The sequence below is a fragment of the Tympanuchus pallidicinctus genome, unplaced genomic scaffold (assembly GCF_026119805.1).
Source record: "Tympanuchus pallidicinctus isolate F22 unplaced genomic scaffold, pur_lepc_1.0 scaffold7, whole genome shotgun sequence".
Taxonomy (NCBI): Eukaryota; Metazoa; Chordata; class Aves; order Galliformes; family Phasianidae; genus Tympanuchus; species Tympanuchus pallidicinctus.
This window is the reverse complement of record NW_026294791.1, coordinates 15,760,622-15,787,111: the sequence shown is the minus strand read 5'-3', so window position 1 is coordinate 15,787,111 and position 26,490 is coordinate 15,760,622. Positions and strand designations below refer to the sequence as shown.

The 26,490-nt window shown below is 39.1% G+C and overlaps 1 protein-coding gene across 3 annotated transcripts; it reads right to left on the bottom strand.

Moving 5' to 3' along the window:
- Positions 1-1,264: 1,264 nt before the first annotated feature.
- MTF2 (metal response element binding transcription factor 2) lies at positions 1,265-26,198 on the bottom strand. 3 transcript variants are annotated; one of them, XM_052665656.1, is made up of 15 exons: positions 26,046-26,198; positions 14,258-14,456; positions 14,031-14,112; positions 12,558-12,653; positions 12,095-12,195; positions 11,633-11,781; positions 10,817-10,912; positions 9,430-9,498; positions 8,567-8,690; positions 6,037-6,104; positions 5,508-5,678; positions 4,747-4,855; positions 4,521-4,579; positions 4,274-4,378; positions 1,265-2,812 (listed from the first exon to the last, which is right to left on the bottom strand). In XM_052665656.1, exons 1-15 carry the CDS (start codon positions 26,048-26,050, stop codon positions 2,458-2,460), a joined length of 1,788 nt encoding a protein of 595 aa, XP_052521616.1. In that variant the 5' UTR covers positions 26,051-26,198; the 3' UTR covers positions 1,265-2,457. The 3 variants fall into 3 exon arrangements, with proteins under 3 accessions (XP_052521616.1, XP_052521615.1, XP_052521617.1); XM_052665655.1 differs by having other exon boundaries at positions 1,265-2,815; positions 26,046-26,189; XM_052665657.1 differs by lacking the exons at positions 14,258-14,456; positions 26,046-26,198 and having other exon boundaries at positions 1,265-2,815; positions 14,000-14,108.
- Between the last annotated feature and the right edge of the window lie 292 nt (positions 26,199-26,490).

Sequence of the window (26,490 nt, the reverse complement as noted above, 5' to 3'; positions counted from 1 at the left end):
ATCAAGTTAAACTAAAAGAAAATTATTACATACAGCAACATTTGTATTTTTCCACTCCATTATTACATACAATAAGATTCACGAAATGAGAGAAAGCCATTTGTACTACTCTAGTAATAGCTTCAGCAGCACCACTGCAGCATTTTCCAGTTCATAACACCTTGCAACAAAGCATCTCTCAGGTGCAGCTGGAAGACCAGTTAGTATCTATGCGCAGGGCAAGAATTTCTAGGAGAGCAACAGGCAAGCCAGAGCAGAGGAACCATGGACAGGAGGAAATCACATGTATGTATTGCACGAGAATACAGACTCAAAACTCATTCTTCTCTCAAAAAACAAACAAAAAAAACCCCCACACATTTAAAGTTGGACTTTAATTCTAAGAAAAAAGCAATTCCAAAATTACAAACTGAACATCAGAGTCAATTCAACCATAATAACAAAATGAAACAATGACATTCACAATATTAAGTCTATGGACAGTTTGACAAATATTCCCCTCCCCGCACCCCCAGCTGAAGTCCCCAAGTACATTCCAATATTTATCTTCAAATGCTGAAGCTTTACTGAAAATACTGCTGGTGTTCAGTTAGAATTAAAGGACTTGAATAAAGTGAAATAGACAAATACAGATGGTGTGAGTAAGGTTACGAAGGCTTTACATTTTGCATTATCCCAATGTATAAACATTCAAAAAATTAACATGAAAGATGTCGTGTTATCAAAATATTGCAGCTACAGGCAAGGCAACATTAAATTAATAGCTGAGGGTATGAGGGGAAAAAAACCAACATTTCAGTGAAGATAAACAGAGGTGGCAGCTTTTAGTCAGCAATTTTATAAAGCTAGTATTACCCAGCCAGTCATAAACCAAGCACAGGATTAAGAGCTTCCCTTGGCTATAAGGCGACAAAAAAATAAAATAAAAAATCACCATGTCAAGGAGAGCAGAAAAAAAAAAAAAAAAAAAAAAAAGAGGAGTCCAATAAGTAACGTGATAGGAAAATACTAACTCAGGTAGTAACCTTTAAACCACTCTGTCATTTACGTTATTTAATTTTATTTTGGTGGTCAACTGTCATCTTAAGAGAAGAAGGTTTATGCTGTACACTGAATAACCATAGCGTAAAAATATTCTTCCTCCGTCCACTCTTTGGCTATCCTCCCTCGAAAGTTATCAGAAAGAACATGTAATACTGGCAGGAGACATTTTCGATTAAAAACCAAAATGAACATATCAACTTAGAAGTTGGTACATCTTATAAAAACAAAAAGAGGTAATATTGTATTAAAACGAGTAATGTTAACTTCAAATGGCAACATATTTTTTGTTGACCCTGTGCAATAATAGTTTGCTCATACTACCTTTATCGAAATATGACTTTCTACACATATGCATGAATCTTGTGCAACTCCCATCAACTCAGTTTATAACTGGGACACAATTTACAATCAATGTGCCAAAATAGCTTTAAAATTGTTATTTCTAGTCGTTAACGTTCTAATCCTGCGCTTTTTTTTTTTTTTTTTAAAAACTGTTCAGTCACATGGAAAATTAAGGAATATATTACCCCAAGGCATATGAACATCAATGACTGCACCCATTGCCAGAACACAATGCACTGGTTTGACATTTTCCTTAGTACACAGAAAGCAAAACAGCACCCAATAAGCCTGAGAAGAAATGCTGCTGTGTAAATACTGGCAACTATTCCTGAAAAAAGAATTATGGGATGCATACTCAGAAGCTGTCCAATCCCATAATTTGTATTGCATAGGTCACAATCACACATATATATACACACACGTGTATGTGTGTGCATATATACATATGTATATATACAAACACATGCGCACACACACAGAATATATTAAGAAGACAATGAAGTCTGGTCACAGAGCAATTTACAGGCTCAATATATTTTTCCTTTTTTTTTTTTTTTTTTTTTTTTGTTTTTACACTTTGTTTGAAAGAAAACTTTAGTATTTTACAGTCTTCAGTAGGCATTATATACACTGCACTTATGAAATCTAGAAAGTATTGAAATAGAAATACATTTCTGCAAACATTTGGGTAAGAAAACAAACCAAAAAATTTCAAAGATTTGTGCTATCTACATAATATTTCTCTAAATCACAATAACTGTATCCATGGAATGTTCTCTAGAAAACATCTTTTTTTAAAACACCATGCACATTTTTAAGCAATTGTAACCCAAAATATCCCAACCTAAAACAATCTAACAGTGTTCAGATTAAAAAATTTAAGTTTCAGATCAGATTTTAAAAAGATAAGTCTTTTATCACAAGAGCTGTAATGATAACAATTACACGTTAAGGCTAAATTGGTTTTGTTTTGTTTTTAGAAACATTTAAAGACACACTTCTCTCATGGCTCTGCATTATGAACTGTACTTACAGATGACAGTGCAGTGAACATAATATTCAGTCCTACAGTCAGGATGCAGTTGCTCCTTCCCACTCCACAAGATACTGCACCTTTCCATCAAGTGTCACCCGACGAGCCAAAACACGGTATTTTTCACCACAAGCTATTCTACCTGCTGCACCAAAATAACTGGTAATAGAGTTCTTTAGATGATTGAGCTGTAACTCCTGATCTGCTAAATTGTTAAGTATCTCCGTATTGAGTTCATCATACTGGTAATCTTCCTTGCTCTCGTCATCTTTTACAATTTCTGAGTTTTGAGTCTGGAGTGCTTTTCGTGGAAAGCGACCTCTTCTTCTCAAATGTGGTATTGCAGCAGGCCAAGTTCTTCCTGTACGAGTCCTTTTTCTTGAATCAGATAAACTACTAAAAAAATAAACACAAGCATTAACTCCAGGAAACACTCAAGATGAACGGAAATGGTAAAACAAAACTCAATTCACAACTGTTGTTCTAGTTTTCAGTTTCAATACTTGTTACCTGTATATAAATGATTAATATGGCACTTGCAAAAGAGACTTACATAACAAAAACTGTGCAAGTTAACCCATATCAGAAAATTTGGTTAAATGACACTAGATTATGCCTAAGTATCTTTAGAGTACTGTTCTGATTCAGATGAATTCTAATCTTCTGCAAACTTCAAAAAAAAATTTTTTAACAGATTCTGCCCCAAAAGTGCCTTGAATAGTAAATTAAAAATGCAGCTTTATCATATCAGTAGGCCCCTATTACAAAAAAAGCTGAACTGTAAAAGTTTGGAATCTTATGTTGGTGAAGACTATAATTAAGGACTATCTGCAGAAGTTGCTTTTTGGGTTGGTTTTTTTTTTTTGTTTTGTTTTTGTTTTTGTTTTTGTTTGTTTTTTAATACAAAGGGTCACCACCCCTTTGCATAAAGGTGGATTATAATTATTTATGAAGACTGAGTCAAACTTTTAGACTAAAATCTACAGCATACTCACTATTCCTTAAGATTAGTATACAAACAAAACCAAACAAAACAAAACATGTCTGCTCTTCTGTGACCTTCGTTAGAAAGGTGAACTCGGTAAGCGTTTAAGGAGTTTACTTGTCTCCTGTAAAAGTAACTTAAGTGTGCATTTTACATTAACAATGAACAATAGTTAGCACCCATGCTGTGAAGAAATTATTTTCTTCTGTTCTATTCCATTAGATTCCCACTCAATTCACAGCTCTACTTCACATCTCAGTAGCTAGCTATAACAATTACCAGCAAATTCCCACATTCTCAGATATTCCATATCTACTTGTCTACTCTCCTTCAAATTCTGGAATACTCCTATCTCTGTTTCATATCTACTACAGTTGCCTCACAACTTGCATCAGTCTCCTTATCTTCTATCTTTGCTTTGCCAAAGCTTCAATGAAGAACAAATAAAAAAAACAAACCATCGCACATCACTGGCAGTGACTGGACTGCAGATGATTGCAAAACTGCCTTTTTGTTTCATCTTTCTTTTCTTCTTTTAAAGAGTTGCTGTTTTAAGTCTCTCTCATGATCTTCTTAAAGCTTGTTGAAATACAATCTCTCTGGAAGTACCTGGCTCAAATTTAGCTGAAGTTTGCCAAAAGGCACCAAACTCACATTTTTTAGCTTAACACAACCCTCAGGTTTTTGGAAAGTAGGCATAGAACATCAGAAGTCATTCCTGTAATTCCTGTACAATTTCTGTAACTTCTGTTTATTGCAGGTAAAGTACTGCTGAACTACTTGCTCTGTGTCTCCCCTTCAATAACCTTGTGAAAATTAACATATTAAACCCTTAATCAATACAGTAGATAGAGTAATTCAAATGTTACCTATAATGTCTGGATATGCTAGATGAGGTAGTTTCTTTTATACTGGCAGCACCTGTGGATTCCACATCTGAGGTATTGGATGAATGTGCAGTTCCATCGGATTTCCTGATATGTAAGATAACAGGGTTGCCATGTAATGAAAGTAATCTTATAGTAAAAATTGAGTTGACATTTCAGAAGCAAACAAATAAATGACATGCTATATTAAAATAGCTTAAGCTTTTTTGTTTGTTTGTTTTTAATTTACCCAACAGAGCAGGGTAATTCCAATGCTGGGGTCTCTATCACTGGAACTGGTTCAGTATCCTAAGAAAAAAGGAAGAGTACTTCAGTTTAAGTTTTAATTGCTTATTCAGCTTAGTTTAAGGGCAAATGGGGAGAGGAATATCACAATTTAGATTAACTGATTATATTTTTCTTCAAAAATGATAATCCGGTAAGAGAAAATAAAAGAAACATATCCAAAACCTTACCAGAGGAGACGACTCTGGAGTTTTGTGAATCATTTTTCTTGTATAGGGACCAGGTGGACGACCTACTGATTTTTTTTTCCCCTTTCTTTCTATACCATTACTTAATTCCCTAGAAGAAAATTTATATTTTTTTCTTATTGAAGAAAATTATTGAAGATAGTTTTCAAAGAATAAATGCTTTCCTTTGGCAATGAATACACATTGTGCTAAACGAGATCCTGGCAAATCGAAGCTGTCATGTAAAAGCTAAATAATTTGCCTGTATAATATCACACAGATAAAGTTGTTTCTACTGACATTACCGATTCCTTAACGTTGAAGAGGAATGAACAAGCGTTGGTTAAAGAAACAGCACATCTACTACCACAAGCCAGAACTGTGTATCATATTCCCTATTTAGAAACCTTGTTAACAGCATAAAAGCTCCAGAAAGGAAATATCCCCCCCACCCCCCACGGCAGCGAGGTTCGGACAGCCTGTATTGTTCTTACTGCCAAATGTCATGATGCTTGTTTTGGTTTGTCTTTTGTTTTTCAAAGGCTCACAATAGGAAACTAATAAGCTTGAAGACTCTGCTCTCACAATCACCTTTAAAGAGAACATGCAACTACATCAGTTTACAACTTTAAAGTATCTTTAAAACATACAAACAAACCACCTTTACAGTTATTTAGAAATGGACATTATACAATGAGCACTGAAGTACTTGAAGTAGTTCCTATTTACCACAACATTTCTAAAAAAGCATGGGATTATTTTACCTCACATCAGGGATTGGTTTAGATGATTTTCTGCCTTTAATTTTGAACTCATGAGAAGTTCCTTCTGGTTCTTTCTCAGCCTTTAAAGCAGCATTTGGTGGCACAGGAGGAACGCGAATTCTCAAGCCAAACAAATGCTTCTTTTTCTTTATTTCTTTTCCAGACATAAACCTAGATGATTTTAAATTCATTGTTAACATTCTGAATCCAGGGAAAGCAGCTTTTAAAATAAAATGTTCTTGCAAAACAAATCTATGCAAATTAAAATACTCATCCTAATGCTATTTTATTCACCTTTTCCCGCTAACACAATCCTCAATCAATTAAAAAATTAAAATTAAAACAATTTTTCTCATGATCTGGGATCCACTCAAATAGGTATGGGGTGTTATACTCTGAAACAGAAACAGTATTCAAAACATCAACGTTAACACAGCTACAGTGATTATCAGATAAACAGAGCAAAGGAGACTGACAGCCACGAATGACAAAGCTGGAAGTATTTAGAGTAAAAATACCAAAAACTTACATGGTCTTGTAATCATTTAATGCCTCCAGTACATGCTCATATCTTTCAGATTTTGGTGTATCTGCCAGCTGTGGAGAATTAAGAAATTATTTAGCCAGTCTAATTCTTCAGTAATAGAAAGCTTCCAATTATTATTATTAACGACTCTGAGTCATTAAAACTATCAATTTGGATGTGAAGTACATTTAAAAAAAAAAAAAATTACCTGTAGAAACTACCTAACCCTTAAAAGGTGTTAGTCATTTAGGTTTTGTTTTTTTGTTTTTTGTTTTTTAGATCCTCATGTTCTGTGATTCACATTCACAGAATTTACATTAGGGACAAGCCCTGGTCAAAGAATCTAGGTTTTCTGTTTAAGTAGTACAAGAAAATCATTTCAAATTGTTTCAGTATACAAGGATAGTAGTCTGCCTTCCCAGGATCACTAACATGAGTACCTCAGTAGCATTAAGCACACCCAAAATAAGAGACCGCAAGAAGAGTACAAGAACCTCAGTTATTTTATTGGTGATTGCTTTAATTAAATCTCGCTCAAAGGCTTAATTCCCATTTCTGTCTGCATTGATGACTTTCAAGAGGTGGATGCAACATTTATACATTAGAATTTAGAGTATTTTTAAATATGGTAGCGTTGCTGCCATATTTCCAGTTGCTATGCAAAAATGCTCCAGAATTTATACCCGGTTGGATCTGCAGTCAACTGATCTTTAATTATAGAGCTGGCCAACAGCTCACAAAGCACAAATATTAGTAAGGATACCACAGAGCAAACTGTACAACTGCAGCTCAAGAGAAAGCCCTCAGACACTTGTAAATAATACAACTCTCATTAAACAAGAAAGCTAACACATTTAACAATTTCTGAAATCTCAATACATACTCAAAAAAGAGCTCTGCTTTTAACATTGCAAGATTCAGTAAAACCATTTGACTGCCAAAGTTAAGAGAAATCTGACCAACTTTTGTGAAGTGACAGCTGTTCTAAGGTATCTTTTCATATATTTCCACACAATCCATTACTATCCTTAAGTTTTGCAATTCTTCAGCACACAGCTACAGAAAACTACAATTTTTTTTTTTTGCATCACAAATGGCAACATGATAAAAATATATGTGCTTAAGAACTCTAATAATGCCACCATTTACTCCTATCTTACTAATTCAATTCTATCAATACTTAGTCAGTTCTAACCATCTAGAGAAAGATGTACCATGCCTCATAGCAGCAAGTGAAGAATACTACCAGAAAACTCAAACTATTAGTATTGTATGTTATTCTCTGACTAGTTTCTGTTCAAAGACAGGTTATCAGAAAACCTAAAATATACTTGCCTTTATTTTTTTAAGACACAGCTTTCCCCCGTGTCATGAGAGACATTTAGAAACTTATCAGAATAAACAACCTTGAATATTTCCTCAACACAGCATTTATTTGCTTACTCAAAATATAGCCCTTTAAAAAACAAACAAAAAAAAACAAAAAAAAACCAAGTAGCCTGATTGGGGAAAAAAAGCAGTTTCCTTGAGGTACAGAAATACCTTAAGGAATTTCTGTTACCACTTAGGCAGGCATGCTTTCTCATTTTGGGCTTTTCCTCTCCTCCCACCTTAAATACCCACAAATAAATATTTGTGGGTTTTTCCATGTACACCACTCACGATCTGAACATATGTATCGTAAAAAATTTTCAGTATTTAACAAAAGTAATAGTGCGTGTCAATCATCTACACCAAGACCACATTTCATTCTCATGTTGTATCTGCCAGAACGAGTGGATTAATTTACTGAAAATAAATATAGAAGTAGGAAATACGTTAGGAGAAGTTCCAACTATTCAAATGCCACCTATGTATAGAAGTTTCAAAACCTTGAACACTTACGCAAGAAAGAAGCACACACTCCACCTGCAGTACATCAATGTCACTTCAACAGAAATTTTTGCATTCAGCCTTAAACACCGAACCAAAAGACTACCTACATCATTCCTCTACATTAAACATGAACTCAATTTGCTTGGGGAAATGGATTTTCTATATACTTTCCTGATAAAGCCCACATGGTTGGAAAAAAAATCTTTAAGACCAATATACAAACTGCTCACACTCACGCTTGGAACAGGGAAGAAAGAGGAAATGTTTGCGTACAGTGATTTGTTAGGTATTACACCTTAGAGACCTTGATATTTTCATCCTAAATACACTCTGCATTCAGTTATAGGCATAGGTTTACTTGTCTGTACCCATGAAAATATTCAAGCATGAGACAATTAAAAAATAAAAACAAAATACACTACAGAATCAACAGTTGAGTTAAAAGTTGCCATGCGAACAATAAAATGAAGTTTTACAGCTCAGAAAAATATACACAACTTAAATATTTTAATTCTGCAAGGAAACTGAAGATGATCTCTATCATTTGGAGTTACCAGATGTTAAGATAATCAATTTAATATCTTACATAGAAGAGTTCATAGGTCCCTGACACGTGCACAGTGAAAGGTGAGGAAGAAAGAACATTCCAACTACTTACCTCACCAGGATGTAATCTATCCCAGTTTTCATTTATGTATGCCATGAGTTCAAGCTCCGAATCAAAGTATTTCTTCTTATGAATAACACTTAGGTTGTAAAGGCATAGATGTGCTATATCTACCCTAGAATTCAGAAATATATAGAATCACCAAAAAATCCCCAACTGCTTTTCTTTGACATAATTTCTTTAAAAGGATTAGCATAACATAGTTAGACAAATAAAGCACAACACAGAACACTCAAACCAGGAAACATTATGTTATCTTCTATCATTTCTCTACCTAATGTGGCTGCTGCTGCTTTGTATCATACATGCATGTCTGCCTCACCCCACATTCTCATTACGCTTCTTTAAAATCCAAAACAATTCTGAATTCATCTAAGAATTCCGGTGAACTAAAATTTAGCAAGGTAATTTTTACCTTACACTTGTCAGCACATACATCCATTAAGTTGGTATTATTTTTAATACAAGCTACAGTTGAAGTACTTCAAACTGCAACACAGAATTTCATCAAGTAAACCACTACAACACATGTCAAGCTGTTTACTTTTATACTTAACACATTTCACTTAGTTTAACAGTGAGACAAAGCCTAAATAAAGGAATTCTGCTTAGGTACCTTCAAATAGACAATAGGTGCAGCTTTACTGAACGATTCTAGGAATAAATCTGAAGAGAACTCAAGTGCAAAGAAACGTGCATTTATGAATAAACTTTGAAAGAAAAACTGCCCGTTTATACAAGAACTCAGGAAATGATGAAAGACAGCATGTGAATTTCCTTTTTAACAAGGCAAATCAAAATACCAAAAAGAAAAGCAGCACATATGTTCAATTATTTACTTTAATTGCACTTACCATCTCAAGGGTAAACGTTTGAGGTATTCTGGTCCAGAACTGCAAACTGAGCAAATGAATGTATAAAACCTAAAAAAAAAAATATACACATATATATGTCTGCATGACTAGGTGGTGGGTGTCTGTACACACATATACATACATACAAGATGTTTTAACATGCTACTTATTACAAACTGTCACCTCATAATTCCAAAAAGGACTCTTCATGGGATTTTTTTTTTTTTTTTTTTTCAAGGATGTACTGGGGAAAAATGAAAAATCAAGTACGCCAGAAACCCAGCCACATGACATTTGAGTCCCTTCACCTGCTATCAATTTCCTGTGTACTGTCTTATATCTGACCCAGTAGTGGTCTCTACTTCATAAGTTTTACATTCCACATCTTCCTTCTTTTCTTCCCTGACTAGTGACTGTGCTCCCCAGTGTCCCTATTCCTTTCATTCAAATTTAGAAGCCTAAGCAAGTATGCCTCTAAAAGAGCACTTTCTAGATATTAATTTCTTCATACAAACATTCAGCACAACAAAGGGTGAAACGAAACCACAACAGATCACAAATTATACACTCCTTGATTCTTTAATCCAGTGTTCTCTCTCGTTCGCTTCAACTACTCCAAGCTCTTCCTAAAACAAAAGCACAGACCAATGCCCTTTCTCATTTCCTTTTTGCTTCACTCGTCACACATGAACACAGAATATACGGAGTTGTCATCTGACTATCCCTCCTGATTCTCCAGTTCCCTCTACTAGTAGTTCCAAGTGAGCAGGAAAACAGTTAGTGGGACCTAGATGAGTCAGATGGAAACAGAAGCACTGATGAGCTACAAGGAATGGAACAAGCAGGAAAACATTTAATCTACCACGTTCCGCTAAGGGCACATTTTCACACAGTTGCTAGATCTTCTCTTTGGCACATACATACCAACTGCCTACTTCAAAGCACAAAGTGCTCACTCAAAAAGTGCTGTTACTAATGTACTACATGGTGAGATCTAGAAAACCCTTATCTTTATTATAAGCCCACTATGGTGTTCTGCTTTAACACTTTTGATTCCCTAGTAGCCTATGGCATAAAGAACCTCCACAAACAGTTAAGTCAATAACAATAAAAGTTTGAAATCAGCTATCCATTGATTACTTCACCCTAATTTTCTTTTTCTCTTTTGTTTGAAGGCTGTTCAACAACTCTGTTTAAAGAGATGACAAAAAGCACCCCCCTGGTACTTGAACACATTTTGTTTTCTGTAATTTTCTATGCTAAACTCACCACAATGTTTTTGAAAAACACTTGAGTACTACACACGCTTTATTAAAAGTTCATCTATGAGGTACTTCTTCCTAATTAAAATGAAAACAACAATGAAGCACAGCACAAGTGTTCTTACCTGTCACCAAAAAGCATTGGCTTTTGGAGACACTGCACACAAGCCTCGTGGAACCACTGCTTACATTTGCAGCACTGCAACATCTTTAGATACCAGCTTCACCAACAGAAAGAAAAACAAGATGCACTGTAAGTTACTCAAAATGGCTCTTCATTATATTTAGATTAAATAGCAATGGATCTTCTGACACAAAGTAACTTTCACTGTTATTTGAAAGAAAATTTCAACATCAGTTAGTTCTACAGTGAACAATTACTAGTAAAGAATGACTAGGAATAAATTAAGTAGAAGTTTTAATACTTTGCTTTCTTGTATGACTCTGAGTTGCCCTGACTTCAAACTCTCAGTGCTACTTTACTCGTCCACTCACTCATACAGAGTATTCAAGCTCCACCTATTTGGATGTCCTTGTTCCTCATAAGAAAGAAAACCTTTTTTCCTCCTACCCTCATAATAATTACAGTATAAGGCAGAATCCTGTCTGTTCTGTAACGTTATATCTCACATTATCCTTAATGTTAAGCCTGACTCAAACACAAGGGAGCAACTCAACATAATTTTATTCACATGAACAAACAGTGAAGTATCTGTGCAAATCTAAACGATAACACAGCAACAAAATACTCCCATTTCTTTTTCAGAGTGTCACTGTTTATATCTATAGAAACTTAAATTAACAGGCAATATTTCATAAGCACGCCTTTCTAAAAACATTCAAAGATCTTCAAAAGTGCTTGTCTTCAGGACCAGAATCCAGGTTTGCAGGTGTCAGGTGTCTTATGGAGAAAAGTTGACACAGATCATCACTTTACTTACTCTCCAGGTCCTCCACAATAGCAGTAACACTGCTGGACGTTGGTTTTATGACCCGCATCCCACTCAAGGTCTGTTGCATTATATGGTAAAGTCTGTTTCATGACTTGCAGTGCTTTGGCATTTGGTCCTTTCTTAAGCGCACCACCTCTCTGTTTGAAACAAATACACTGGTTTACAAAAGTAACAACACATTCCTTAAACTTTCAAATACTTTAATTTTACACTTACCAAAATTTCCATATAATCCAACTAAATGCTCTCGTCCGTACTTATGCTTTAGTATGCTAGCATATTTACTTAAAAGCTAATTCAAAGACAAATGTCATCTATTTCTAAAATTAATATTTATCTCCAAAATACACAACTTTCCCATTCACATCAAATTAAGAAGAGGAATTTGTGATTTTAATTTGAAACAATTATGTAGGTAATATGTATCAGGTGCTACTTCAAGTAACACACCTTTGTTGTTGTCGCAAAAACACACTGTCGACAGAGCCATTTATCATCTGAATCTATCACGCTGGAATCAATATTTGGTGTGTGACACAGCTGATGATAACCTGTATTAGAAATAATTAACCAAGGTGTTATAAAAATGGCAAAAGAAAACCTTAAGGAAAAGTAACTCTAGATAATTTTAAGGCAACTACAACGCATTATCCTTGACCAAGTACCAAACACCTGATCAAAAAGATTAGTAACAAAATGATCTTTTAAATCATCTTTGTAAAACAACTCACTGTCCATAGGGAATAGACGATAGTCACACGGACTGCCATTATTCGCTGACCTATTAATAGCCGCTAAGAGCTATGAAGTGCAACATCAGCCTCGCAGTCAGCGGCAGCCGTGTCAACATCTTCCTTCAGAAAAGACATTAAAGATCTTTTAAAATGCAGGAAATAGGAAAAAATCTATTTACCTTGCCCACATTTATCACATATAACCATTTCATTCGGTGCTTCTGAATACTCCTCCTGACATATTGTACAGACCATTTCCCCACTTTCAGTGGCTCCTAGAGAAAGACAGAAGTGTGTTGGTTTTGTTTTTTTTTGTCATCAGTGCAGTTGGATCCATTACCATGCAGACGATTTGTTTTTATAAATGAGTTACAGATCCACTCATTGTAGATAGAGATTTTTCCAGAGCCTAACACTCGAACAAAAAATAAACTCAGACACTTTGAATGGACTTATAAGCATTTATATCATTTGACAGGTCACCAGATTCATATAGGTTACATGTTGTCTATTTACTATACATTCCATGGTTCCTTAACAACAATAAAAATTAACCGTGAATAAGGAACGCAAATGTAGACTGAAAAATCAACAAATCCTATCTGGGCAATTGATAGAAAAAAAATTGATAAGAGTTTGGCATTGCAGCAGCTTGTTCTCCTTTTTCAATGCATAATATGCACAACTTCGTGCATGCTTTTTTTTATAGGTTTGCCCAGTAAAAAAAAAAATTACTGGAAAGGAAAGCTAATTTTGCTTCAGTGACACCACATATCAGTATAACAATCTAGATTAAAACAAGTTATTCAGTCTATGTGCTATCATACTTGTGCACTAACGTTCAGCTTACCATAAATGTATTAGTGACCATTAGTGCACAGCAAGAGAACAAACAGCAGTATTTTAAGTTATCAGAAATGAAGCATTTGGTTTTTTCTTATTATGAACACAAAGCTTTTCTCATTAAAAATCAGAATGTCTGTTTAAACATCAAGAATCAGAAGGAGCTTCCATTACTTCCATGACTTTTATCTGACAAACAAGTTTCCACTGATTTTCAGACAAAACCTGAAATTGTCACTGAAATTGTCATAACACTTTGTTAGCATTAGGTTATTGTAATAATTGCTACTCCTCCAAACATCTGAAAAATTAAAGTTAATAGAAAACAGACATCTCACTTGATGAGCATTTCTTTAAAGTACATGAATACCTCCAAACCTGTAATGGTTTCTGTTACACAATAATGGTGCTAATTTCAAATATGATAATTCCATTTAAACTCAGCACTTTCAAATCTTTGCTTTCTTTCTGTGCTATGCTGTTTCAACTGAAAACATAACAAATTCAATGCAAATGAGGTTCTGTGAGATTTCTGTTGAGACCACATTACACTCCACCACCAAAATAAACAAAGGCAATTACTTTTTAGAAGCGTTTTCTCTGCTACAGTTACACAAAGAAGTAACTGTAATGATCTAGAATTTTCAAAAACAAACTGTGTATTAACTTGCCTAATGCATTATCCTGCATCACTTTAAACTACACTGCTCTTTTAGAAAAATGAATACAATGCAACAATTTATTTTAACAGATATAGTAATCTAAACAGATAAAATACCAAACAACGACTACTTCACTGAAGTTCTTGCCTGTTTGTATGTCCTTCCAGAGAACCCAAGACTTGGAACTGTCCTCAAATATAATGAAGCAGTTCTGTTTCAGTTTGTTTATCTGGAAAACATGAATACAATGGAATCCATGAGAAAGGACTAAGTAAAAGAACGTATTTAATCTTAACTAAGTGGAACAATAACGTGGTCTGACTCAACCAACATACCATACTACAGAACTGCAGTGAAGTTGAACAAATGTTTACCTTTTTGATAGTTCCAAGATAAAACAAGCCATCTGACCATCTAGCTAGGACATCCTGACCTTCTTCAAATTTACACAGTGGCTTTTTGGCTTTCTGTCCATCACGTAACGACAGTTTGGGTGAGGATGCTGATGCCTTATGACTTCGACGTAAAGGAGACCGCTTATGGACCAGTGAATTACCCACCGCTGTAGAGTCTCTAAAACAAGAGAACCAAGAGAAAAGGTAAACTAAATAACAATCAGATAAAGCAGCTATTTCCAATATGAATGATTCACAACTATAACTCATTTAGCAATCTCCAGAACTTCAGGTAACTAAAAACTTGGGTCATGTCTTCAGACTTAAACAGCTTTAGTAAAAAGTAGTACCTCTACAAATACATGCAGAGAGAAAAAGAGACAAGTTTACATCTAAGAGAAATACTCTGTGAAACTAAATAATGTAAACAGAGATGGGGAGACAAGCCTTCCAGCTACCAGTCTCTTCATGAAGTCACCAGACCTCACCAAATACATTTGATGCAGGATTGCATATGCAAAACATTCATCACTCACAACACTGACAGATCTCTAGAATTCCAAGGAAGTTGAAAGGGTCCCAAGTCAACCCTATTACTTTGGTAATGAAAGCTGCAGTCTACTGTAAACATGGTGCTCAGCAGCTAGCTACTTGGAATAATATAACAAACATAAACATACATAAGAGGGAAAAAAACCAACACTGCGCTACCCAAAGTTCTATGCTAATTCAAGCACATCCAACACAGCACCGTGCTTTACTACTGAACATAGCTGTCAAGGTTTCCAGCACAAGAATAATGTCTATATGTTAGATGACTAATGGAAACTACAGGTTTATCATCTATTAGAATCAGTCAGGGAAAAAAAAAAAAAAAAATCCAAGGAAAAGCATGAGTTCTTTTAATCTTTCTTCAGACACGAAAATCAAACCAAGCAGCACATCCCATGCAAAATATATACAAAAAAAACAACAGTGAATTATAAAATAGGTCCAGAAAAGGCAGGTGGAAGAAACTTCATACTTACTAAGCACAATCTGAGTTACCAATCCCATATCCAATCGTATTTTCTCTTTGGAAACAAAGTGCACCTATAACTATGATAAGAATATAAAAGAAAATGAAGGAGCTAGATGGCATAAAGTCTATTGAAAGACAAGTTTCACCTCACTGAGGCTAGCACAGGTACGTTATTATAAGCAGCAGTAACAACTGAACACAGACCAGCAAAAAAACTAGATGAGCCAGTGTCCCATGTAGTTCAATGAAAACTTATAGCCAGACATTAGAGACACTGAAGTTTCAAGGAGACAGGAAGCCTTTCTTCTTAAGTTCATTATTTACTTACAATACTCAAATAAAACAGGAATAATCATTCATTTTTCTTTCACAATGTTAATGGAATTTTATTATGCAAGTTTCCTTGATTTGTTTAATACATTAAGCAAAATTTCAGGCTTGTGTCACAACCAGCACCACTTAATTTCATTTGATGCCCTTCATTATTCTCCAGCTTCTCCCTTTATGCCCCAGTAGTGATTTTTAGACCCACCCTGACTTATTTGCCAAATAAAATCCCATGAATTCTGCCACTTTTCACATGAAAGCTACTTAACAGTGGCATTGCTTCTCCCAAGTCCTGTTGCAACTTCTGACAACAGCTGAAGATTCCAAGTTCAAATTTACAACAAAGGAGCTGCAGCTAAGCCTTCAGCCCAGGTCATTTTTTATTCTCTCGTCTCTCCCAGGAATAACACTTGCAGCCTTTTCCCCCAATGCTGCAATGAGGCACTGAATTAAACATGTCAGATACTGATTGGAAACTCCAGATATTCATTCTAACTGCAAAAAGGCAGCCCATAGCAACTTCTTCTCTTCCCTCTGTGTACTGTATTCACATCAGATTTCATTTGCCATTTCATAGAAACATTAAGGTTGGAAAAGACCTCTAAGATGATGTCATCCAACCACTAACACTTCACCACCAAGCCTAAAACAAGTTCCTCTATGTCAAATCTCCACAAGAACAGTGACCTCCCCATGCAGTCTGCTCCAACACACTACCATTTCTTGCTCCAACACACTACCACCTCTTGCTGAGAAAATTTTTGCCTAGTGTCCAACCTGGATGTCCTTCATTATCAAGTCCCTTAGAAGCTTGAAGTTCTTGATGTTTGAACAGTTACTTTCCGCACTATTCTGAATCTTATCCTTAGAACATTTTTACATTTTAAATTTACCATATTCTGTATACCACTTCAAGATTTTGCCCTGTCTTGTATAATGCTTTTAAGTTCCAGAAGAGCCTTTGAAACAGGCCCCAGCCCTCAACACATGAGCAAGCACCTTCTTTCTCTCCATTTTCTTTTCTGTTCAACTGCTTTCATAAAAAAGCACCAAACGGGCACATAAACGAATACATCTGAAGTCAGCCAGTGAACACAGGAAGGAAAGGTTTTAAATTCCATCAGCTCCTCAAACCTGAGTACACAGACAGTCCAGCCAGCATAACGCAAGAGATGTTCACAGTGTTCAAAGGCAGGCAAGTTTTGCTCAAAACTGCCTAGAAACAGCCATGAAACTATACCCTGCTCTCTGTTGGCAATTATTTTCTTGGAAAGGAATTGTCATAAGGAAGTATTAAAGTATCCAAACACTTCAGTCTGGACAGGCTGGAGAAGTGGACTCATGAGAACCTAATGAGGTTCACCAAGGCCAAGTGCAAGGTGCGGTGCGTGGGTCGGGGCAATCCCAGGTATTTACACAAACTGGGGGAAGATCCCCTTGAGAGCAGCCCTGCAGAGAAGGACTTGGGGTCCTGGTAGACAAGAAGCTGGACATGAGCCAGCAGTGTGTGCTTGGGGCCTGGAAGGCCAACTGTGACCTGGCTGCATTAAAAAAGGGGTGGCCAGCAGGGAGAGGGAGGTGATTGTTCTCCTCTACTCGGCTCTTGTGAGGCCCCATCTGCAGTACTGCGTCCAGGCCTGGGGCCCCCAGTACAGGAAAGATGTGGAATCTTGGAGCGGGTCCAGAGGAGGGCACTATAGATGATCAGAGGGCTGGAGCACCTCTCCTATGAGGAAAGGGTGAGGGAACTGGGATTGTTTAGCTTGGAGAAGAGAAAGCTGCAGTGAGACCTCACTGTGGCCTTCCAGTACTTGAAGTGAGTGTATAAACAGAAGGGGGGAATGGCTGTTTATGAGGGTCGATAGTGATAGAACAAGGGGGAATGGTTTTAAACTAAGACAGGAGGGGATTAGTTTAGATATTAGGAGGAAGTTTTTCACTCAGAAGGTGGTGAAGCACTGGAACAGATTGCCCAAGGAGGTTGTGGATGCCCATGCCTATGATTCTATGATTCACGTTACACCTATGAACATGATTTAGCTTATTAAACTGGTCAACAATCTGCAGTGTGCATTTCAAATCATGTAAAGTAAATTTCAAATCATCTAAAGTAAATTGACTAGGCTTGAAACACTTCAGTGAGCGTTTTGACAGACTATTCTCTTCATTCAAAGATGTTCTTTCCAGATTTTTTTCAGCTTTATAAATAAAACTAGAGAAAGCAGCTGGAAAGCCATATTGGTGACTTTTTTTCCCCCGGTACACAAAAAAAGTCTGAAAGACCTTGGGAGAAGTAAAGAGATGCAATCATTCATTTACTAATATACTATCCATTACAGATTTTCTTATTTTTTTTTAATTAAAAATCAACAAGCAATATATTTTGACTTTCACTTAAGAAAAGAACATCATAAGCTTTCAAAGACTTTTTAACACAGAAGTTTGAACCTTAACACCAATTAAAGAGTAACAAAAATGCCTTGTGTATTTTTTTCTGGCACGAAGTGCTCTACAAGGACTTAGAAACTTACTGAAGCATTTTGACTCACACCCCATGCAGGTGGGAGGCAGAAAAGCAGGCACTTCTCCACCCCCACACTGAGCGCTTTGGCAAAGGCAGCACTGCTGCACTGGTGACAACAGCTCACAAAGCACTTTCTGCTCCAGCAGCTTCCAGTTTAACATAATGCGTAGACTGAAAACAGGGTTAATTATTGCAGTATGCTGACAGTTGCAGCTAGCTCAGCAGCTCCTTTCCATGAGGATCAGGAACCCCTTCTAAGCAAAACACCTCTTCCAAGCTTTGATAAGAGATGAAGCAGCAAGAGATCCTGTTTTAGCGGATTGATTTTAATTAACAAACCATTACCAGAAAAATCACACCAACCATTAAAAACAATTTTGGTAGGAAGTTAAATGAAAACGCAAATTGATGTTAATTTCTTGCTTAACAATTTTGAAATTAATCCAAGCGGTCTGCATTTTTTAAGGAACTTGTTTCCCAAGTCTTGCCTAGTGCCACCTCCATAGTACCTTCCTACCATTCCATTCAGAAAACTACCAATAAATTTAGTAACATTTAACCCACCACCTTAAAATTGCTCTCCCAGCCCTGCTCAAGGCAAAGTGCTAAACAAGTGTCTTTCTGGTAAAAAGAAGAAAGATCTGAGAGAAAAACCTACCTTGTCTCATATAACTTGTACAGCTAAGCTACACTGCATGGCATACAAGACGTCCAACTTAACCACATATAAAGCTTTATGTGCTTTATGCAACACTGTCTATGTCGTGGCTGTACTCTCATTCAAGCACTTAAAATACAAAGAAAGTACTTAAATATCCATGTAATTTTTCAGAAGTTAGTGGGGGGATTCAGTAAAATTCGTCTGCTTGTTGAAATACGCTTCAAAATGGAAATACACTTTCACCATTCCTTAATAAGGTAGTCTCATCAAATACTGATAACGCTCACTGATTTTTCTTTCACCTCAGGGCCTAGATCACAAATACATCCTCAAGCAAGACAACCAGAGGACCTTTTACTCATTCATCTACTCCATGAATCAAGTTACAGTCACATGCTGCAGTAGGAGGAGACAGCTGTCACTCAGTCAACAGGAATGGCAAATTCCCTCCAGAAGCAAGCTGCTAAATGCTGTTTCAGTCTCATTACTGAATGATGACACTCTGTGCATAACATCGTATATAACAAAATCAAAACTAGGTTTTTGTGTGAGAATGTCTCATAACTTTACTGGAGATCAGCAAGTCTGACTGTTCACATAATACCTCACAAAAGCCCTGTAAAAGAAGCAGAGAAGTTGGGAAAAAAAAAAAAAACAACAAAAACACGTGAAGAGGATAGCAGCTTTCAGCCCTTCCTATCCAAGCGGATTAACATCTTGTTCCAAATACAGCAATGCCAGGATAGGTTATTCATATTCCCAAACTCCTTCAGTCATAACAATGGCTCTGAGACACTCCTGTTAAGAACTACTCCCCTGATAGTTATTTCTTCAGCCAGCTCAGTGCTCTGCCTTGTTTCGCAGGACGGCTTGTCAGCACACCAGCGCTGTGCAAACAAGCAGCCAGGGACAGGAACTCCCTCAGCTGGCACTGCAGAGCACACACTGAACTACAGAGCTCTTCATTGGCAGACTGTGCCATTCTAAGTGCTCTTCCACGAGGACTGTGCAACTCACAACTATTCTACCAGCTGCAGATGATAGCCACCCTACAAGCACAGACAGACATTGAAAGTCAACTTAAAAACATTAAGTATTAACAACTAAGTGCCCAAAACATATTAGGAGATAATTTTCATCTGCTGAGAAGTCAAGACAAGGACCTTATTATTAGTTTATTCCCAGTAAATACAAACCACACTGAAGCATGACCAAGCCTGGAGAGCCCAGCAGGCTCAGAAGAAAGGAATTCAGTTCAGAAATGAGACATTTTAACATTTATTTTCATGCAAGCGCACACTGTATCCTACTGAGGCAACTCACATAGATCCTAAAGCTATCTCAAAGCTGGCAAACATGGTGTTACACAGAAGATCTAGAAAATGAACTTAGAGTAACCAGAGGTAAGCGTTTTATTCTGATGAGAAGTAGCTTCACCCTTTCAGTTTCAGTTATTCTGTCTAACGTTACAGGAAAAGTTTACTTCTATTACTCTCAACAAGAAAAAAAAACCACCCCGAACCACAAATAAGGGCTGTAAAATGCCAGCAGCCTGTTCTGCTCTTCATAGCATAGTACTGTTAGCATGCCATAGGGAACAGAAGTAGAGGAAGGAGGGGAGAGCCTAACAAAGACACAGAATGCACAGAGCTCAGGGCACTTCACACACCCTCCCACCAGCTCTGGAATGATAGGCTGACTTCTCCATAAGCTTTCTATCCCTTTCTTTCCCTTAATAAGGATTCGTTCTCTGGTATTTTAAGCAGGTCAAGGCACTTTACGGAGAGGCTGGGTGACAAGACAAGACAATACCAGAAAGGAGCAAGAGCCTACAGCCAAAGGGCAGCAGAAAAGGGGAACCAAGCTGTTCTGCAAACTGCAGACTTGTTTACCTAGCACCAGCGCTGCATACCCAAGTCCAAAGCCATGCTCCCTCTGCAGCTGCTAGCTTGATACTGGGATCCAGCACATTCTTCACAGCTAGAGATACTGGATCCCAGCCATGTTTCTTCTCCCCTTCCTTGTATCATCTCTCCCATTTATCAGATTTCATGTTGAACAATATCCCTTCACCGTGCCAGCAATACACCTTCCCCATACAGATTGATCGGGCTGGGCCAACAGGGACAAAAGATTGAGCAGGAAACTTCCCTCTGACTGCCCCAAACCCAAACTTAGGACCAGTTCGATTCAAAAGCCCAACAAGTTCATTTGTTATTACTTCTTTGTCCCAACAGCAAATTTATTGACAGTCACTCTTCCAATTATACGGGAACAGTCTATTATATTAGTGCAACAGCCAGAAAGATCAGTGTGGCAGAACAGCAATACACGAGGCGTAGTAACAAAGAGACAAGTGTGAATGGAAAGGTGTTACAAAGGAAGAAGAAAAGTGCTCACCCGTCTCTGAAGGGTGTGGGGAAAACTCCACAAGAAAGACACCTCCAACCAGAGATCCTACCTCAGTGGCAATCAGCCCTTAAATGAGGTCCAAGAAGGGTGCAGCCAGGATCCAACCCTTCTGGTCACACAGCTGAACTGCCTTCACCTGTGCTGCCAGGGCTGACCAGGTCCTTTCCCCAGGTGCTCAATCAGTGGTTCAGACCACGACTCAACAGTTGCCATACAATCAAAAAGCTGCCATTATGTTTTTTTAAGCAGAAGATCCAACGTAAATCGAGATATAGCCTATCCTTTCATGCTACTTCAAACTTGCAGTGACACAGAACATCTATATGATACATTTGAGCTCCCTACCTTCATACTACTTCATATTCTGGCACAATAAAAAGCCTAAGCCATATCATCTACTAAACTAGGCATCACTCAGCCTAGACAAACACTAGAGATTAAGGAGTAGATACATATTCTATTTTTTTTTTTCCTTTCAGTTTTTGCAGATGTTGAAGATAATGGAATAATTCAGGTTGTAAAGGATGTCAGAGGTCCCTCGTTCTGCTCAGTTCATCCACCAGGACAGATTGCTGCAGGTTTACCCAGCCAGCCCTGAAGGCCTGCAGTGATGGCAGCCACACACTCTTCTCCCAGGGCCCTGTTCCACTGGCCAACAGGAGCCTAACCAGCCGTGTTTCTCTAGCTTGACCTTTTGGACAGTTCTGAAAACACACTGAACATCTGCCATTCTCAGGTCATCGCTGATTACCCCTGTTCCCCACAACTGAAGATAAAGAGCAGTCTCACAAGAACATCACATAGTTATCACAGTGCTCCTGAAAGCAGCCTGTCTGTTCCCATGGATGGTAGGAGTCAAGTTCACACGTTTATTTAAACTTGTGCAACAAAAGCCAGTTCAAATGCCACTCAAGTAAGCAACACTTAACAAATCCAATCATAGATAGAAGGTTAAGTACTGTTTAGGGCAGCAAGACTTATCCATCACCATCAGAGACTTCAGGGCAGCCACTTTCTATTCAAGGTGCTCCTTGAAAACAAGTTAAAATTTCTCACGATAGTAAGTTACTTTCATTCAGTACATTACTATCCGAATAGGATTGTTTCCTTTTTAAATCGCTGGAAGGAGACTTGCATTTTGGCTAAGATTTTGGTCTGAGCTTTTCTGTCTGGTTAGACACTTCAAAGAACTGCACACTCATCACGGAACATTTTTTCATTGCTTTGTCAGGAGAGATTTTTTGTTATTTCTGTTTTTTTAGTAGTTCTATGCTTTCAAAAGTATATCACATTACCTGATAGACATGGTACTTTTTCTTTTTTTTTTTTTTAAAGCAGTAATAAGAACTAAGAACCAGCAACTCATCCAGCTGATAAGTAGTCAGGTTCATGAATCGTGCACTAGAAAGAAGTCAAGCAGGAAGACTGAAGGGAAACGATTATTGTTTTCTACTCTGAACTCACCAGACAGTGCGTAGTGTATTGCGTGGTGGGTCTCCCAGTGCAGGAAAAACACTGCAGTGCCTGTTTGTGAGAGGAAGCTGAGGGAACTGGGCTTGTTGAGACCAGAGATGAAATAGCTTTAGGGAGGTCTAGCAGCAACCTATGAGAGGATTATCAGGATGGGACAAGCCAGTTCATAATACTGCATGGCAGGAAGCTAAACAAATAGCTTCTGACAGATGCAGGGGTAGGTGTTTTTTCTCCTACAAGGACAGTTTGGCAGTTGAACAGGCCGTGAGGTGCTGGGTGCCTCCATCACTGCAGTCTTTCAAGGGCTGATTGGATCACACCCTGGTGCAGTGGCTGAAGATGGACTGCTTAGAACCAAAGACCTCTTGAGATCCCTTATGACCGCTACTTCCTAATCTCATGACCTTCTGAAACAGGATTGATTCATACCACAAAAAGGAAGAACACTTATCCTGGTGGCTAGATAGCTATGCAATCATTCGTGATTCAGGTTCTATTTGCTCAAGCCCACCCTCAAGAAATAACTGGAAGTTTTCAAATTCTATTTGATATGCAAGGCCAAAGGATTAGTCTCCAAAAGACCGTAACAGAACATATTTCCCTACACAGTGAGGTATGCAAGGAAACAGGGCAGTAGCACTTTGTTTGGGATGGATCATGTGTTTACACACAAAAAGAGGAAAAAGGCAATATTAAGGAGAGAACGATCATATTGAGATCTTCCCTTAAACATTCAGGCAGCATCCCCTTGATCACAACTGCCTTTTGGTTCTCTTCACTATCCAAACACAGCACGCCCAGCAACACAGCTAAAACAGCATGGGATGAGCACCTGTGCGGGCAGCTAAGATTACAGACAACGCACTGACTTGTGCTGGAAAGGAAAAAAAAAGAAATCAGAAGTGATCAAAACTCACGAAGATGAATTTCGTTCTTTAAAGGTTTTATTTATTTCTTTTTTTTTTTACAAAAACTGTGACTTTTATGAGCACTGCATGAAATTAAAAATTAATGAAATTAAAACAAAGAATGAAGTATTATGAGGGCCGTTCCAAAAGTAGTGCCTCCTATTTTATTACATTGGCCTGCAATGTGAGAGGTGCGTGTTGGAGGTACAGCAGTAGAGGTTGAACCTTCCCACCAATATCCCATTACATGTTGTTGCTGTGCAACAGATGGCAGCAAAGGGACAGCCTGACAAAATGGTGTCTGACATGGAACTACATATGAAGCAAAGGTGAGTCACTGAAATCCTTCATGAAAAAAATTGAACCCACTAATAGTCGTCACAACTTGCTGACCATTTATAGGGATCAAACAGCGGATGTGAGCACAGTGAGGCAGTGGGTGCTGTTTCAGCAGTGGTGACAGTGGCCACCTCTGCCGGTGCAGATTTGTGTGAATGCATCATGCAGGCTCTTGCTGACCGCTGGTGAAAATGCACAGCTTCTGGTGATGGCTATATTGAAAAACAGCCTTTCGTAGCTGAAAATTTGCTCTATCAAGGACTGTTATTGTGCTCTTTGTATCTCAGAGCAAATGACGCCTCTTCATCTCATTTCATAAGAGATTCTACCTTCTAGGAAGAGACTATCAACTTGATGTGCAGACTGTTTAAAACAAAAATTACACAAGTTTCAGCACTTCCAGTAACACATATCGCTCTGCCAAGGACCCTCCAGCATTACCCATGGTTTCAAAGTTCTCCTGGTGTGCTTTACTCAAAGACACACTTCCCCTCTGTTTCCTGCAAAGAAGATCTGTAAAGATGGCAAAATCAATTCTGCAATAAGCTCAGAGATCAGCTGCACAGATAGTAAACGCCAATTTCCAAACTAAGTAAAGATTTCCACTGGGTTTCAGTTACTCTTATTTCTTCCAATCAAGCTTTCTCCTTTACCACTCATTTTGTTGTGTAAAATGTGCGTTAAAGCAACTTCAGGCGCCTGTTGCACTATCTTCGTTCACATCTCTCTCCACGGAATTCATACACCCACTCTCCATAGTAAAGGAACTGCACCATACTTATCATGGCTGTCTTCTTGTACGTTTCACCTCATCTCCTACTGCACTGAAGGACAAACACATCTAACCCAAGTCTTGACATCATCTTCAACTGCTGTGTATTTATGTACATATACACATTTACATAAATACATGCACATATACACACACCCCTCAACAACCCGTAACAAGCCACATAAAGATAACCTTTCAGAAGCAACAAACGCCTCTCTTAGAGTTTCTCAGGGCACAATTCTGTAGCTTCAACAAGTTCCTTCCCATATCCTATTAAGCAAGAATTAACTTCAGAAAACACTGCTGTGTAATGGCCTCAGTTCAGACCCACATCACGCTATCATGTAGCTCCTTGCAGACTCTCCTCCTTTCAGTACTTTACTACACACTTTATCTTTTCTATTTGTGTGTCCCCTTATTCTTTTTCTCTCTTTAAATTAACAACGCATACATATTTTAACCTGCATTCTAATGCTCCTGAACTACATCTTTTTCCTCCCTTCTTTTAACCTCAAACACTCCCAAGTTTTTGTAACGAGCTCTCAGAACAAACACGGAACGTTTGCTTTCAGCAACCTGATTACAAACAACAAAAAGGAGACAAGCTACTTTCCTTTTATTTCATGCTTCTGACAGCTCGGGCACCACGCACAGATCACCTTCCTTTCCGCCGTAAGCCAGAAGAGAGCTGTGCAGATGGCCCTACAGAGCTGTGCGGGCCCCGCACCAGCGCCCCCGGGCACAGCACCGCCGCGGCACCACACCGTGCCTTCGGGTACCAGAGGTACCAACCCGTTCTTCCTACGCAATCCCAGAAGGAAAGGAGAGCTAACGCGTCACGGCGCGTCTTTCAGGCCGCCGCAGTCACCGTACCTAAACGAACTTAAAATGCGAGCTTCAAAACACGATCAAATGGCTCCGCTCTGACAGACCGCGAGGCAAAGCGCCGAAACGAACCCAGCGAGGAGAGAACCCGGCGGCGCTTTGTGCGCTCCCGCGCACCCGAGCGGCCGTCGCCTTTTCGGACAACACCCGCAGCCGAGGACGAACCGCAGCCGGCTCGGGCCGGTACCCCCGCCGCAGCCCCCCGAGCCGTCGCAGCGCCGCTTCCTTTGTGTCGGTGACGGAACGGCCCCGCCGCCTGCGGGGAACCCCCAGCCGAGGCCCGGAGCGGACGGAGGAGAGGCGGAGCGGGGCCGAGGAGAGGCGATGCGGTACCGGCGGCCCGAGCCGCGGGACGCGCCCCCGCCCCCCACCCCACGCAGCCGCCGCCGCCGCCGCCCCTCCCTCCCTTCCGTCCGTCCTTCCCCGCCCCCCCCCCACCCCTCACCTCATTCGGTCTCTCCAGTGGTGCCAACCGCCTCATGCAGGGAAATGGCGAGCTCGGGAGCTTCCCCCCGGCGCCGCGCTGCGGCCGGGCCCTCGGTGCGCAGCGAGCCCCCCCCCGGGCGCGGTGCCCGCGGCGCGGCGGAGGAAGGGAGGCGGGGGAGGGGTCAGACCCGCCTCACGGCCAGCCCGGCTCCGGCGCAGCCCCTCGCCATTTTTGTTTCCCGCGGAGGAGAAGCTGGTGCATTGTGGGAGCACAAAGAGCCGCGGCCCCGCCCCGGCGGGCCCCGCCTGCGCCGACAGGCGGCTCCGCGGCCGGGGGCGGGGGGAGCGGCGCCGCGGCGGAAGGACACAGGTGGAACGGAACCTTCGCCGTCGGTGAACAAAGAGGGACTACTTTGGGCTCGCGTTCCGAGTGGTATCGCTGCCCACGGCCGGGCCTCGTTGCG